A 17,163-nucleotide genomic window follows, 5' to 3' on the forward strand; every position below is an offset into this window, starting at 1 on the left:
GGGCAAAAAAAAGTTGAAAGGAGTTGAAGCAAAATCTAAATGGAGCGATATAATATCAAGTTAAATGCTGTGAGAAATGATATAGTTAAAAAGACAGTTCTGGCATAGTAACAGATGTGGAATGACTGTTGCGCGAGACCTAACAAAATAAAAGCATAGAGTGAGAGACAGAAAAAAAAAGAACACATGGACTGAGAAAAACAAAAAAAAAAATAGATGGCAGAAGAAACACTGAACATATCTTATCCTAGTTGGACGAGATACCTAAAAACTTAAAGTAATTATGGCAGCATTGGATGATAGGAGCCTTCTGATAATGAATGAACATGAAATTAGAAGAGGATTTAAAGAATCCCTGAATTGCAGATAACTTTGTGAAATAACTATAGTTTTAAAAAATCTGTAGAATGCCCAGTATATTCTTCTTAAACTCTTTGTGGTTAGCAACATCAATAGCAGAAAAGTAAAATGTGAACCAAAACTACTTTAAAAATTGCTTCTTGATGTAGCAATAAAATACATTAAACTTCCTACTCTTTTAATGTCATTCAACACACACAAAATGCTAGAGGAACTTGCAGGTCAGGCGGCATCTATGGAGAGAAAAAAAACAGATGACATTTTGGGCCAAGACATTCATCAACACCAGAAAGAAAGACATTAGAAGTCAGAATAAGAAGCTAGAATAGGAAAGGAAGGAGCACGGGCTGGCTGGCAGATGACAGGTGAATGATGAGAGAGGGAAGTGGATCCAGAGGGAGGACGGTGAAGGCTAGGTTATGGGGGCAGGGAAGAGGAATGAGAAAGGGTACTCAGGGACAAGCAAATTGGGTGGGTAGAGGGAGAGAGAGAAAAAGGGGAAGGGTTTCCAAAAGTTAGAAAAATCAAGAGACAACCTCATTGCAATCACATGGTAGTAAAGGCAGCCATGGACAGACATGTCAATGTGGAAATGGAAAGATTTGAACAGAAGAGGAGCATCCAGCCTCCTCTGGATGAACCGGACCTGGTGGCATCAAGATTCATCGTTCACCGAGGAGGACATTAGAAGAGCCTTCCTGAAGATAAATCCAAGGAAGGCTATGGGCCCAGACGGCGACCCGGGACGGGTTCTCCGGGCCTGTGCAAGTGAGCTAGCTGGAGTGTTTGCTGATCTTCAACTGTTCCCTGCTTCAGTCTAAGATCCCCTTGTGTTTTAAGAAGGCAACGATAATCTCGGTGCCAAAGAAAAGCAAGGTGGCATGCCTGAATGACTACCGACCTGTGGCTCTACCATCAATTGCTATGAAGTGCTTCAAGCGGATTGGTTATGGCACACATCAACCATAACCTGCCGGTCAACCTCGACGCTTTGCAATTTGCCTACTGGAGCAACAGGTCAACGGCAGATGCCATCTCTCTGGCACTACATTCCTCCTTAGAACACCTGGAGAATAAAGACACATATGTAAGGCTCCTTTTCATCAACTACAGCTCTGCCTTTAATACCATCATTCCAAATAAACTGATTCCTAAGCTCCGGAACCTGGGTCTTAGCACTCAGATCTGCAGCTGGATCTTCAACTTCCTCACAGACAGGACCCAGGCTGTAAAAATAGGGACAAGCTCTCCTCTACAATCACTCTGAGCACCAGTGCCCCACAAGGCTGTGTACTCAGCCCCCTGCTGTATTCACTGTACACCCATGATTGTGTAGCCAAGTTTCCATCAAACTCAATATACAAGTTTGCTGATGACACCACAATTGTGGGCTGTATCTTGGCTAATGATGAGTCTGAGTACAGAGAGGAAATTAAGAACCTGGTGGCATGGTGCGAAGACAATAACCTATCCCTCAATGTCAGCAAGACGAAAGAATTGGTTGTTGACTTCAGAAGGAGTAGCGGACCGCACAACCCCATGTACATTGGTGGTGCGCAGGTGGAACTGGTCAAAAGCTTTAAGTTCCTCGGGGTGAATATCACAAATGACCTGACTTGGTCTAACCAAGCAGAGTCCACTGCCAAGAAGGCCCACCAGCGCCTTTACTTCTTGAGAAAGCTGAAGAAATTTGGCCTGTCCCCTAAAACCCTCACTAATTTTTATAGGTGCACCGTAGAAAGCATTCTTCTAGGGTGCATCACAACCTGGTATGGAAGTTGTCCTGTTCTAGTATCAATTGTTTGGTGACAATAAAGTATAATGAAAGTATAATGAATTAAATAGCTGGCCACTGAGGAATCTGGCTGTTGTGGCAGACAGATTGAAGATGCTCAATAAAACAATCACCCAATATGCAGCTCAGGTAGAGGAGTTCATACTAGGAGTACCGAATGCACAATTGACGCTCATAGATTTATAGGTGAAATGCTGCCTCGCCTAAAGGGATTGTTCCTAACTTCTCTCATTATTCCAGCATCTGCACTCTCTCAAAATCTCTGTAAATGTTTTCCACTTACTTTTTGAGAATGTTAGAAGTTTTTGTATATGAAAGAGAATTAAATTTCTTGTAGTAGGTTGTATCATTGTTGAGGTGAATAAAGGTGTAGGTTGGGGCATGAGGTTTCTAGAATAGTACACAAGTGAAATTGTGTATAGTTAGTTTTAAAAGACAACAGGTTACTCATTAATTGTAACCCAATCTAACTTCATTTTATGATTGTGGCAATGATTTAAAAACTATTATCTCCATAAAAGTAAAAACAGACACCCATGGTCTGCTAACTTTTTTAAATTAATTGGGAGAAATTGAACTTATCTGCCTTTTCTTGGCTATATATCCACAAAGGCATTCATTCAAACACTCCCAAATAGTCTAGAAAATAAAACTGTTCACAATAGCAATGGTGATGTTAAAAATCATACGACTACAAATGTTTATGGATTAAGTTCAATCATACAGAGAATTATAGAAGAAAGAGTCATTTTACAAATTTTCACTTCATTTATCCAGGATAATGGAGGGAAGCACCTTCACAGAGAATACAAAACAAAATGAATAATGTAAAACAGCCCAGTAACCAGCCCCATCAAGATTAATAGTCAACACTTCAGTTTTGAGTAGCACTTTCCCCTACACCCACTACACAAAGCAAGACTTTAGCAACTTGATCTATATTCAAATCCACATGAATACTTGAGGCTCTGTCCTCTTTTTACAAACTCATTTTCCACCTCTGCCAGGCTAATCAGCAAAAACAGGAATTACTGGTAGGACCTTACTTTACCAATAGGACCACTGCTCATTACCCAATGATCTCAATAGCCTTCAAGAACCTATCTAGTTTTGCCACTGCTTTGGGAATGTTGACTGGCCATCCAATAGCAATACAACATATATTTTCCTCTATCTACTCCACAAGCAGGTGTGGGGGCGTTCTGAAGAAAATTACACATCCCCAGGACAATGAAAAGTTCTTAACCCACAGGAAATTTGAGATTAGGTACAGAGCAGGGATTTTGTGGTATTCCTGACAACAACCGCCACCACCACCTGAAAAGAACAAAATCAGTCAACTGCAACCAAAGGAGGTAATCACAGTACTGCACCTTCCTACCAGTCACTGAGCTAGAAGTGTGAGCTTTTTTTCTCTCCCTCAAATGGTTAATCATAAAGCCAGTATATCCAGGACATGCCATCTTCTCATTGCTACCATCAGAAAGGAAGTACAAGAGCTTGAATACATCCAGTCAACATTTTTAAAAGTTTTTCCCCTCTATCAAATTTCTGAACAGTCCATGAACACTATCTCACTAATTGCTCTTTTTGCACTACTTACTTATTTTTAATATATCTTATTTTAACTAATAGTAATTAGAAACATAGAAAACCTACAGCACAATACAGGCCCTTCGGCCCACAAAGTTGTGCCGAACATGTCCCTATCTTAGAAATTACCAGGCTTACCTATAGCCCTCTATTTTACTAAGCTCCATGTACCTCCCCAAAAGTTTCTGAAAAGACCCTATTGTATCTGTCTCCACCACCATTGCTGGCAGCCCATTCCACGCACTCACCACTCCCTGAGTAAAAAATCTTACCCTTGATATCTCCTCTGTACCTACTCCCCAGCACCTTAAACCTGTATCCTCTTGTGGCAACCATTTCAGTCCTGGGAAAAAGCCTCTGACTATCCACATGATCAATGCCTTTTATGTCAAATTATTTTATGTATCGCACTTATTGCTGCCACAAAACAACAAATTTCATGACATATGTCAGTGATAATAAACCTGATTCTGATTCAGTAAATTAGCCTCTGGGTAATTAAGAATTGAATATATTTCTTAATTATCATCCATCCAATCAACTCTTTGTGCAACCGATTTTGTACTTTAATTATCTGCCCAGACCACTCATCAGTCCAGTTTTTAAAAAAGTTAATTCAGATTATTTGCCTCAAACACAGATTCCTAACCTAATGCAAACACTGAATTTTAAGAGCCACATACACACAATACGCTGGAGAACTCAACAATTTAGGTCTTCATCAGGCCCTTCTATCAGTACCTTGGCCCAAAACGTCAACTTTTTATTCCTTTCCATGGATCCTGTCTGACTTGCTCAGTTCCTCCAGCATGTTGTATGTGCTGCTCAAGATTTCCAACAACTGCAGAAGCTCTTGTGTTTAAAGAGTTTTATGATGTATGATACCAGAAGGATTGTGACAAGGCCCAACAGCTTTATAATTGATATCTTGTATTTAAACATGGAATTGTGCAATCTCTTCTCTTCAGAAGACATACTTTATTGATCCCGAGGGGAAATTGGGTTTCATTACAGCCGCACCAACCAAGAATAGTGAAGAAATATAGCAATATAAAACCATAAATAATTAAATAATAAGTTAATCATGCCAAGTGGAAATAAGTCCAGGACCAGCCTATTGGCTCAGGGTATAAAAATACAACTGCAGATGCTGTGGATCAAAGAATACATACACAACGCTGGAAGAACTCAGCAGATCAGGCAGCATCGGTGAGAAAAGAGTAGCCAATGTTTTGGGCCGAGACCCTTCATCAGGAATGGGGGGGGGGGGGTTAGAGAGGGCCGAAGCCCAGTAATAGAGATAGGGGAGGGGGTAGGGCCTAGAGGCGCCAGGTGGAAAACCAATCAGAGGAAAGATCTTTTCTCACGGATGCTGCCTGACCTGCTGAGTTCTTCCAGCGTTGTGTACGTATTATTGGCTCAGGGTGTCTGACACTCTGAGGCAGGAGTTGTAAAGTTTGATGGCCACAGGCAGGAATGACTTCCTATGACACTCAGTGTTAAATCTTGGTGGAATGAGTCTCTGGCTGAATGTACTCCTGTGCCTAACCAGTACATTATGGAGTGGATGGGAGTCATTGTCCAAGATGGCATGCAACTTGGACAGCATCCTTTTTTCAGACACCACCGTCACAGAGTCCAGTTCCACCCCCACATCATCACTGGCCTTACGAATGAGTTTGTTGATTCTGTTGGTGCCTGCTACCTTCAGCCTACTGCCCCAGCACACAATAAACATGATAGCACTGGCCATCACAGTCTTGTAGAACATCCTCAGCATCTTCCGGCAGATGTTAAAGGACCTCAGTCTCGATGTCTGGGCAACAATTTAAGCACCGGGCCAGATTGTAAAGGACTGTTGAGCTCACGGCTCCACGGCGTTTACTCAGCTCTGCTGCACCGATGGTCTGTGAACGGACTCTCCTTTGGGCACCTCAGTTCTCAGCGCTATCTGCTTGCTTTTATTGATGGCACTCTCTACACACTGGGTTTTTAACAGTCTTTTTTTAATGGGTTCTTTTGGGTTTCTTTGTTCTGTGGCTGCCTGTAAGGGGACGAATCTCAAGGTTGTATAATTATACATACTTTGATAATAAATGTATTTTGAACTTTAAAAAAAAGGAAATAGAGACGGCTCTGACCCTTCTGTAGACAGCCTCAGTGTTCTTTGACCAGTCCAGTTTATTGTCAATTTGTATCCCCAGGTATTTGTAATTCTCCACCATGTCCACACTGACCCCTTGGATGGAAACAGGGGTCACCAGTGCCTTAGCCCTCCTCAGGTCCACCAGCAGCTCCTTAGTCTTTTTCACATTAAGCTGCAGATGATTCTGCTCACACCATGTGACAAAGTTTCCCACGTACTCAGCCTCATCTCCCTTGCTGATGCATCCAACAATGGCAGAGTCATCAGAAAACTTCTGAAGATGGCAAGACTCTGTGCAGTAGTTGAAGTCGGAGGTGTAGATGGTGAAGAGAAAGGGAGAGAGGAAGTTTCTACCTTTCACTTGTAATAGTTAACACAAATTACATTAGAAACATAAAAATTAATGTCCACTGACAAAATGGAGATGTTTTGGAAAAAATGGAACAATAAAGATTTTCAGAAGTAGCTATATTTTTTGGCACACTTCAACGTCCTGAGAATTAAGACAAGTTAATGCAAATTCACTCACTTAATAAAATGCAGTTCAACAGCAGAATACGCAGTAAATAAAATTAAAGATAATCATGCATTTAATACATCTTTGAAATGATGTTTAAGCTACTTCTGCATTTCCATTTTGTGAAAATTGTTTCCATTTTGAGTATGTAAACACTTATTAAACTTACAGGATGCAATGCTTCCTCTTGCCGTCTCGCTTGACTCTGCCGATTTATGAAAGACCGTGTTAGAAGTTTGTAATGGTTTAGCAGGCAAATGATTACAACTACCATCACAGTCATTACTGCAACAATGATGATTATCTTCACAAATTCTTGTTCAGCTGAAATGACAAAACACAAAAGAAAAAGTAAGTCATTTGCTTAGAATGTCACATCAGGACATTTAAATTTGAAGGAGAATTAATTAGCAACTGCCCCTAACATTTTCTTTGCTGTTTTAAAAACGGGTCATGAAATATTTAAACTGAAACAAACATTAAGACATTTCTCTTTTGCAAACCTTAGCATTTGTATTATATTAAGGTATGTGTTATTAATTTTTCACTCAGTTCTCAAAAGTCCCCATTTTGAAGATCAGGTGATTTTTCCCAGTCACATGGCCAATAATCACCACAAATCAACATCACTCAAAACTGGTTATCTTCCCGTGGCAGTGTGGTGTGGACAATCTGATTGAATACATTGCAATTATTTAATTGACTCTAATATACTTTGGGGGTATCCTGAGACATTGAAAGATGTTAAAGATGCTAGTGTCTGTTTTCCTTTTACCTTTTCCCCAAATCCAGTCATTTGCTTGCCTGACCTTCACCGTGGTGACATTCAGATTATCAGTCTGCATGATAAAATGTGCAGCTTTACGATGTCGATCCAGCTGCCATTGAACATGTTTTTTAGAGTTGAGTAATGCAGAGCTAGAGCTGTGAGGTAAGCAGCATGAAACTTAACAGCTTGATGAACTGCAGATATAACAAGTCCCCCAGGTGCTAGACTGAAACACTGTCGAATGCAGCACAATAACCATGAATCAACTGAAATCCGTGGTAGAGAATATACAATGTAGCAGGATGTTGCATGTGAAAACATAATTCTTGTAGACTTGCCCCTTTTGCTTGACAAAAGCTTTCTTGCGAATTGTTTACTTAAGTTAAATAAACAGGAACAGAACTAGACACTTTAATTTGAGTCCTTCAACCAGCTCACCACAAGAGAAACTGGAACAAACTGTTTAAGTGTGGCTAACAAATGGATAGGACAACACTCAGCAGATGCTGAAAGTATTTTTCTTTTTGCTTCTTGTCTTACTACCCTGACTTTTAAAATATCTGTATGCGTTAGACATTATCTTCACATATTATTTGTCAATTTATACTGTAACAGGATCCCTTTATCTGGAATTGAAAGGAACACACAAGATAATACGATACATTTGAAGCTCCACATATTTTAATATAAAACATTCTTTGGCAAAATACTGGGGAAATTCCAGTGCTTAGAAAATGAATGTTCAGTTCTCAAAAGTCACATTTAAAACTGCATGCCAATGACACAAGTGATAAAGAATAAGCAGCATTTCCTAAAAAAAAATCAACAAAGCATTCACTTTAAACAGCTCTGCCTGCATATGGTCAGGATGAGGATTATGACACCATCTTTACTGAATGTGAATTTTTTATTGACATCTTTGAGTACAGATCGCATGACAAAACCAAAGAAATCAGGCAAATATAAAGTTGGTCATTTTTTAAAAAACTTCCATTTAATACTAATACAATGTCATGAAAATCTTGGACACATTCCAATATTACCACGTCATCTTCAAAATGAACAGCTCCCTCTCCCAGTATGTAGTACCCTCCTGCTTCAAATTGTCCGTCATTGTTGCTGTACCTAAGAAAACCAAGGTAGCATGCTTGAATGATTGGTGCCCTGTCGCACTCACCTCAATTATAAGTGCTTTGACGGGCTGGTTAAAGATTACATCTGCAGCATGCTACCACCCACACAGGACCCCCTACAGTTCGCCTACCAATGGAACCGGTCTACCAATAATGCCATAGCCACAGCACTACACACTGTCCTCACTAACCTGAAGAAGAGGAATGCATACATTAGAACACTGTTCCTGGACTACAGTTCAGTAGTACCTTCAGACTTGAATGGAAGGTCAGAGACCTCAGCCTGCACCCTGCCTTGTGCAGCTGGATCCTAGACTTCCTATTGGATTGTGAACAGGTGGTAAGGATGGGCTCCCTCATCTCTGCTCTTTTGACCCTCAACACAGGTGCCCCCCAGGGTTGTGTCCTGAGTCCTCTCCTCTACTCCCTTTACACCCATGACTGTGCTGCCACACATTCCAATCTGCTGATCAAATTCACAAATGAATGACTTTGATTGGCCTTATTTCTAGCAGTGATGAGACAGCCTACAGAGGAGAGGTTGACATCCTGACACAGTGGTGCCAAGATAACAACCTCTCCCTCAATATCCAAAAACAAAAAGAGCTGATTGTGGATTACAGGACAAACAGAGACAGGCTCGGTCCGATCAACATCAATGGGTCTACAGTTGAGAGGGTGAGTAGTTTCAAGTTCCTCAGTATACAGATCACTGAAGATCTCACCTGGACTGTATACAGTGGCTTGTGTGTCAAAAAAAGCACAACAGCATCTCTTCCACCTCGGGTGACTGAAGAAGTTCAGCATGAGCCCCCAGATCCTCAAGATCTTCTATAGGGGCATCATTGAGAGCATCCTCATTAGCTGTATCACCTCCTGGTATTGGAACTGCACCTGATCACTGGACTGCAGAAAGTCCGGGCAGCCCAGCACATATGTGGATGTGAACTTCCCTTCATTTTGGGCACTTACAGCAGCAGGTGCAGAAAGAAGGCCTGGAAGATCATTGTGGACTGCTTCAGCTGTTACTGTCTGACAAACACTACCACAGCTTTAAAGCCAGGACCAACAGGCTATGAGGCAGCTTCTTTCTACAAGCCATTAGACTGGTACATTCACATATCTGTACATTGTGACTGAGTCACAACACAAAGATTTTTACTCCCTCATGATGTGGGATGAATTTAAGATTTAAATAAATTCAAATATTCAAATAACTATTCATTGGAATGTCATAAATGAATATCAAAACCTTTTTATAGTTTTTTAATCCTTTACTTTTCTATCAGTATACTCCCATGGTGCGAAAATAGATGAGAATAGTTGATAAGCTTTTGCCAACTTTGTCTTAAAAGCTGCACTGACTACAAATGTTGCAGAGGCATAAAGATGTCTATTGCCACCAAGCTGCTGAATGCCACCTTACAGGAAGTAAGACATAAGACCATAAGACATAGGAGCATAATTAGGCTATTCAGCCCATCGATTCTTCTCCACCATTTCATCATGGCTGACCCCGGATCCCACTCAACCCCATACATCTGCCTTATTGCTATATCCTTTGATGCCCTGACAGGTGAGGAAACAATCAACATCTGCCTTAAGTATACCCACTGACTTGGCCTCCACCACAGTCTGTGGTAGAGCATTCAACAGATTCTCCGCTCTCTGGCTAATAAATTTCCTCCTTACCTCTGTTGTAAATTTTAAGGTTGTGCCCTTTAGTTCTGGATACCTCCACCATAGGAAACACTCTCACCACAACCACCCTAGCTGGTCCTTTCAACATTCAGTAGGTTGCAATGAGATCCCCACACATTCTTCTAAATTCCATTGAATACAGGCCAAAAGCTGCCAAACATCGTATCATCCATAAACTTTGTTCACAAAGCCACCAATTCCATTATCTAAATCATTGACAAACAAAGTGAAAAGTAGTGGTACCAATTCTGACCCCTAAGGAATATCACAAGTCACTGGCAGCCAACCAGAAAAGCCCTCCTTTATTCCCATTCACTACCTCCTGTCTGTCAACCATTCCTCTATTCATGCCAGTATTTTTCCTGTAATGCCATAGGATTTTATCTTGTTAAGCGGCCTCATGTGTGACACCTTATCAAATGCCTTCTGTAAATCCATGTAAATGACATTCACTACCGCTCATTTGTCCACCCTGGTTGTTACTTCCTAGAAGAATTCTAACAGATTTGTCAGGCAAGATTTCCCTTTACAGAAACCATGCTGACTTTGACTTATTTTGTACCCCGAAACCTCATTGTTAATAATAGATTCCAACACATTCCCAACCACTGAGATTAGGCTAACTAGCCTCTAATTTCCTCTCTTTTGTCTTCCTCCCTTCTTAAGTCATCTTCCAGTCCTCTGGGATCATGCCAGAATCAAGTGATTCATGAAAGATCATGACTAATGCATCATTATCTCTTCAGCAACCTCTCTCAGGACTCTGGGATGTAATCCATCTGGCCCAGGTGACTTATCCACCTTAAGTCCTTTCAGTTTGCACTTCTTCCTTTGTAATAGCAATGGCACTCACTCCTGCTCCCTGACACTCTGGCGCACTGCTAGTATCTTCCACAGTGAAGACTGATGCAAAGTATCCACACAAAGTATTATGTTAATCTGCCATTTCTCATTTTGTTTCTCATGTTGATTCTCACTTATTTATTTTTCCTAGGTACATTTTATTTGTTTTACTCATTTCTTCAGTTACCACTACAGGTTCAGTCAGATACTATTATGCTTAATCTATGAACCTGCCTGGTACTTAATTGCATCAAATAAAATTTGACAAGCAAATCTTTCTCACATAAAATAACACAAATAGGTGAAATGAAGCATGAACGAACATATTTTATGATACCAGCCTACTTGTCTTTGGAATCTGGAAGGAAATATGCAGCAATAGAGATAACATGCAAATTTCATATAGATAACACCCAATGTGACCTGCTATTAACAAATGAGACAAGGCAGTTGACAGAAGTTGGTATAGAGGAACACTTTGCACCTAGTGATCACAATGCAATTAGTTTCAAAACAAATATGCAAGAAGATAGGTCTGGCCTGCAGATTTGAGATTCTCAATTGCAGAAAGGCCAATTTTGATGGTATCAGAAAGGATCTAGCAAGTGTGGATTGGCTGTTTTTTGGCAAAGAGGTTCTTGTTAAGTGGGAGGTCTTCTAAAGTGAAAGTTTGAGAAAGCAAAGCTTGTTTGTGCCTGTCAGAAGAAAAGATAATTAGTGTAGGGAAACTTGGCTCTCAAGAAATATTGAGGCCCTTCATAAGAAAAAAAAGAGGCACATTGCTGGCATAGGCAGATGGGAACAAATGAGGTGCTTATAAGAAATGCATGAGAACACTTAAGAAAGAAATCAGGAGGGCTAAAAGAAGGCATGAGGTTGCTTTAGCAAACAAGGTGAAGGAGAATCCTAAGGGACTCTGTGGATGTGTTACGAGCAAAAGGATTGTTCTTAACAATTGTTCCTCTGGAAGATCAGAATGGTAATCCATGTGTGGAGCCAAAACAGATGCAGGAGATATTAAATAGATTTCTTTGCATCTGCATTTACTCAGGAGACAGACACAGAGTCTATAGAAGGGGGCAAAGCAGCATCAACTTTATTAACTCTATACAGATTACAGAGGAGGAAGAGGAGTTTGCTGTCTTGAGGCAAATTAGAAATGAATAACTCCCCAGGGCCTGACAAAGTTTTCCCTCGGACCCTTCAGAAGGTAAGTACAGAAATTAACATGGCCCTAGCAGAGATATTTAAATCATCCTTAGCAGCAGGTCATGTACCAGAGGATTGAAGGATAGCCAATGTTATTTCGCTGTGTAAGAAAGGCTCTAAAAATAAACCAGAAAGTTATAGGCCAGTGAGCTTGATATCAGTAGTGGGAAAGTTATTGACAGATATTCTAAGGGACTGCATATATGAGTATTTTTATAGACATAGACTGCAATAAGAATGATCAGCAGGGCTTTGTGCATGGTAGATCATGTCTAACCAACCTTATAGAGTTTTTTGGGAAAGTTACCAGGAAATTTAATTAAGACAAGAAAGTGGATGTTGTCTATATGGACTTCAGCAAAGCATTTAATCATGTCACAAATGGCAAATTAGTCAAGAAGATTTATTTGTTCTGCATTCAAGATGAGATAGTATTTTCGATTAGACATTGGTTTTGTGGGAGAAGCCAGAAAGTGGTAGTAAATGGTTGCTTCTCTGACAGAGGCCTGTGACTCATGGAGTGCTGCAGGGATCAATGCTGTGTCCTTTGTTGTTTGTCATCTACATCAATAATCTGAATGATAATGTGGTTAACTGGATCAGCAAATTTGCGGATGACACCAAGATTAGTGGTGTAGTGTACAGTGAGGAAGACTAGCATGGTTTGTAGCAGGATCTGGACTAGCTAGAAAATGACTGAAGGAATTTAATGCAGACAAGTGCAAGGTGTTGCACTTCGATAGGACCAACCAAGGTATGTCTTACACAGTGAATGGTAAGACACTGAGGAGTATGGTAGAACAAAAAGATCAGGGAATACAGGCCTATAATTCATTGAAAGTGGAGTCACAGGTTGATAGGGGTACATAGGCCTTCATAAATAAAAGTATTGAGTACAGAAGATAAGATGTTATATTGAAGTTGTATAAGACATTGGTGAAGCCTAATTTGGAGCATTGTGTGCAGTTCTGGTCACCTATCTACAGGAAAGATGTAAATGAGGTTGAAAGAGTACAGAGAAAATTTACAAGTATTTTGCTGGATCTGGAGGATCTGAGTTATGTGGAAAGATTTAATTGATGAGAGAAGGGGAAGTTAGTCAGATATATCCATAATACAGTGGAGTAAAGGGAAATACAGAGGCATGAGAGAGGAGTTGGCCAGAATTGACTGGAAAAGAACACTGGTAGGGATGATAGCAGAACAGCAATGGCTGGAATTTCTGGAAGCAATGCAGAAGGCACAGCATATATACATACCAAAGAGGAAGAAGTATTCTTAAGGAAAGATGACACAACTGGGGTTAACAAGAGAAATCAAAGCCAGCATAAAAGCCAATGAAAGTGCACATAAAAGAGCAAAAATTAATGGGAAGTTAGCAGATTGGGAAGCTTTTAAAAACCAATAGAAGGCAACTAAAACATCATTAAGAAGGTAAAGATAGAACATTAAAGTAAGCTAGCCAATAATATTAAAGAGAATACCAAAAGTTTCTTCAGATTAATAAAGTGTAAAAGAAAGATGAAATGGATTTCCAAAAGCTGGGAAAACAGTGCTGGAGAGATAATAATGAGGGACAAGAAAATGTCAGATGAACTGAATAAGTATTTTGCAACAGTCTTCACTGTAGAAGACACTAGCAGTATAGTGGAATGTCCAAGTATCAGGGGTCATGAAGTATATGAAGTTACCATTACTAGAGAGAAGGTTATTAGGAAACTGAGAGGTCTGAAGGTAGATAAGTCAACTGGACCAGATGGTGTACACCCTAGGGTTCGAAAAGAGCTGGCTGAAGTGACTGTGGTGGGGGTTTTGAGGTATTTGGAGGCATATGATAAAATAGGCCATAGTCAGCATAGTTTTCTCAAGGGAAAATCTTCCTGACAAATCTGTTGGAATGCTTTGAAGAAACAACAAGCAGGATAGGCAGCATGGAGTAAATGAGGTGCTCAAGGAATATAAAGAATGTAAGAAGAATCTTAAGAAAGAAATTAGAGAAGCTAAAAGAAGATACGAGGTTGCTTTGGCAAGTAAGGTGAAAATAAATCCAAACGGTTTCTACAGTTATATTAATAGCGAAAGGATAGTGAGGGATAAAATCAGTCCCTTAGAGAATCAGAATATTCAGCTATGTGTGGAGCCGAAAGAGATGGGGGAGATTTTGAAAAATTTCTTTTCTTTGGTATCCACTAAGGAGAAAGATATTGAATTGTGTAAGGTAAGGGAAACAAGTAGGGAAGTTATGGAAACTATGACGATTAAAGAGGAGGAAGTACTAGTGCTTTTAAGGAATATAATAGTGGATAAATCTCCAGGTCCTGTCAGGATATTCTCTAGGACCTTGAGGGAAGTTAGTGTAGAAATAGCAGGGGCTCTGACAGAAATATTCCAAATGTCATTAGAAACGGGGATGGAGCTGGAGGATTGGCGTATTGCTCATGTGGTTCCATTGTTTAAAAAGGGTTCTAAGAGTAAACCTAGCAATTATAGGCCTGTCAGTTTAACGTCAGTGGTGGGTAAATTAATGGAAAGTATTCTTAGAGATGGTATATATAATTATCTGGATAAACAGGGTCTGATTATGAACAGTCAACATGGATTTGTGTGTGGAAGGTCATGTTTGACAAATCTTATTGAACTTTTTGAAGAGGTTATCAGGAAAGTTGACAAGGGTAAAGCAGTGGATGTTGTCTATATTGACTTTGACAAGGTTCCGCACATAAGGTTAGTTAAGGAGGTTCAATCTTTAGGTATTAATATTGAAGTCATAAAATGGATTCAACAGTGGCTGGATGGGAGATGCCAGAGAGTAGTGGTGGATAACTGTTTGTCAGGTTGGAGGCCAGTGACTAATGATGTGCCTCAGGGATCTGTACTGGGTCCAATGTTGTTTGTCATTTACATTAATGATCTGGATGATGGGGTGGTAAGTTGGATTAGTAAGTATGCAGATGATACTAAGGTAGGTGGCGTTGTGGATAATGAAGTAGGTTTTCAAAGTTTGCAGAGAGATTTAGGCCAGTTAGAAGAGTGGGCTGAGCGATGGCAGATGGAGTTTAATGCTGAGAAGTGTGAGGTCCTACATTTTGGTAGGAATAATCCAAATAGGACATACATGCTAAATGGTAGGGCATTGAAGAATGCAGTAGAACAGAGTGATCTAGGAATAATGGTGCCTCGTTCCCTGGTGGAATCTCATGTGGATAGGGTGGTGAAGAAAGCTTTTGATATGCTGGCATTTATAAATCAGAGCATTGAGTATAGGAGTTGGGATGTAATGTTAAAATTGTTCAAGGCATTGGTAAGGTCGAATTTGGAGTATTGCGTACAGTTCTGGTCACCGAATTGTAGGAAAGATGTCAACAAAATAGAGAGAGTACAGAGAAGATTTACTAGAATGTTACCTGGGTTTCAGCACCTAAGTTACAGGGAAAGATTGAACAAATTAGGTTTTTATTCTTTGGAATAAAATAGAAGGTTGAGGGGGGACTTGATAGAGGTATTTAAAATTATGATGAGGATAGATAGAGTTGACATGGATAGGCTTTTTCCTTTGACAGTAGGGGAGATTCAAACAAGAGGACATGAGTTGAGACTTAGGGGGCAAAAGTTTAAGAGTAACACGAGGGGGAATTTCTTTATTCAGAGAGGGGTAGCTGTGTGGAATGAGGTTCCAGTAGAAGTGGTAGAGGCAGGTTCAATATTGTCATTTAAAGTAAAATTGGATAGGTATATAGACAGGAAAGTTATGGAGGGTTACGGGCTAAGTGCGGGTCAGTGGGATTAGGTGAGAGTAAGCGTTCGGCATGGACTAGAAGGGCCAAGATGGCCTGTTTCCGTGCTGTAATTGTTATATGGTTATATGATAGACAAAGGAGAATCAGTTGATATTGTGTACTTTGAATTTTCAGAAGGCCTTTGACAAGGTGCCACACATGAGGTCTCTTAACAAGCTATGAGCCCATGGTATTACAGGAAAGATTGTAATGTGGTTAAAACAGTGGCTGATTGGCAGAAAGCAAAGAGTGGGAATATATAGAGTTTTTTCTGGTTGGCTGCCAGTGACTAGAGGGATCTGTGTTGAGACTGATTCTTTTTATGTTACATGTCAAGGATTTGGATGATGCAACTGGTGGTTTTGTTGCAAAATTTGCAGATGATATGGAAATAGGTGGGAGCAAGTAGTTTTGAGGAAGTAGGGAGGCTACAGAAGGACATAGGCAGACTAGGAAAATGGGCAAAGAAATAGTAGATGGAACACAATGTCAGAAATTTTATATGGTCATGGACTTTGTGAGAAGAATTGAAAAAGTTGACTATTTTCTAAATGGAGAGAAAATACTAAAAACTGAGTCACTAAGGTTCTTGTAAGTCCTTGTATAGGATTCCCTAAAGGTATATTTTCAGGTAAAGAAGGCAAATGCAACAGTAGCATTTCCAATTCAAGAGGACTCAAATATAAAAGCAAGGATGAAATGTTGGGACTGTATAAAGCACTAGTGAGGCCTAACTTGGAGTGTCATGAGCAGGTTTGGGCCCCTTATCTTAGGAAGCATCAACATCACCAACTAAACCAGCAACCTCTCATTCTTAGAAGGATAAGGACATCGAAAATAATGGTCATCACCCTGAAATGTTAGGCCTGGTTTTTAATGCACAATAAGCTACCTGGCCTGCTGAGTCATTCCAGCATTGCCTGTTTTTATTTCAGATTTCCACTAGTGCAATTGCAGTTTTTTTTTACTTTTCACCTGAAAACAAAGGTACACAAAATGAACAACAGAAAATTATCTATCAAAGTTCATTTTCTTTCTTTTATGCAGTTAATATAGCTGGTACCAGTATCTCAATAAAACTAGAACTACATGAAATTAAATTAAAAGTTCTCACCCAAACATATGTTAATATCATATATAGATCTCTATCAAAAAGAGGTAAATTACTTAACACCTGCTCAATACTTTGGACAAAAGTAATGGCTACATAGCTCTATAGCGTTGCAATCTCAGTCCGAAAGGAATTTTAGCACTAAATATTAAGCTTTTTTTTAATGTTATTGTGTGCAATTCTGGTCACCCATTTCATTGCATATATTTC

The 17,163-nt window shown here is 39.9% G+C and overlaps 1 protein-coding gene across 4 annotated transcripts in view; it reads right to left on the reverse strand.

The window, feature by feature from the left end:
- ldlrad4a (low density lipoprotein receptor class A domain containing 4a) overlaps positions 1 to 17,163 on the reverse strand; it is a 234,852-nt gene that overhangs the window by 16,297 nt on the left and 201,392 nt on the right. For 3 of the 4 annotated variants that reach the window (XM_059976617.1, XM_059976608.1, XM_059976622.1), the window contains one exon: positions 6,581 to 6,735. In XM_059976617.1, coding sequence (XP_059832600.1) covers positions 6,581 to 6,735 — 155 coding nt within the window. Of the gene's footprint in view, positions 1 to 6,580; positions 6,736 to 7,186; positions 7,204 to 17,163 lie in introns of those variants that run through there. The other variant, XM_059976627.1, reaches the window with a different exon arrangement.

Source organism: Hypanus sabinus, chromosome 1 (genome assembly GCF_030144855.1).
Source record: "Hypanus sabinus isolate sHypSab1 chromosome 1, sHypSab1.hap1, whole genome shotgun sequence".
Classification (NCBI taxonomy): Eukaryota; Metazoa; Chordata; class Chondrichthyes; order Myliobatiformes; family Dasyatidae; genus Hypanus; species Hypanus sabinus.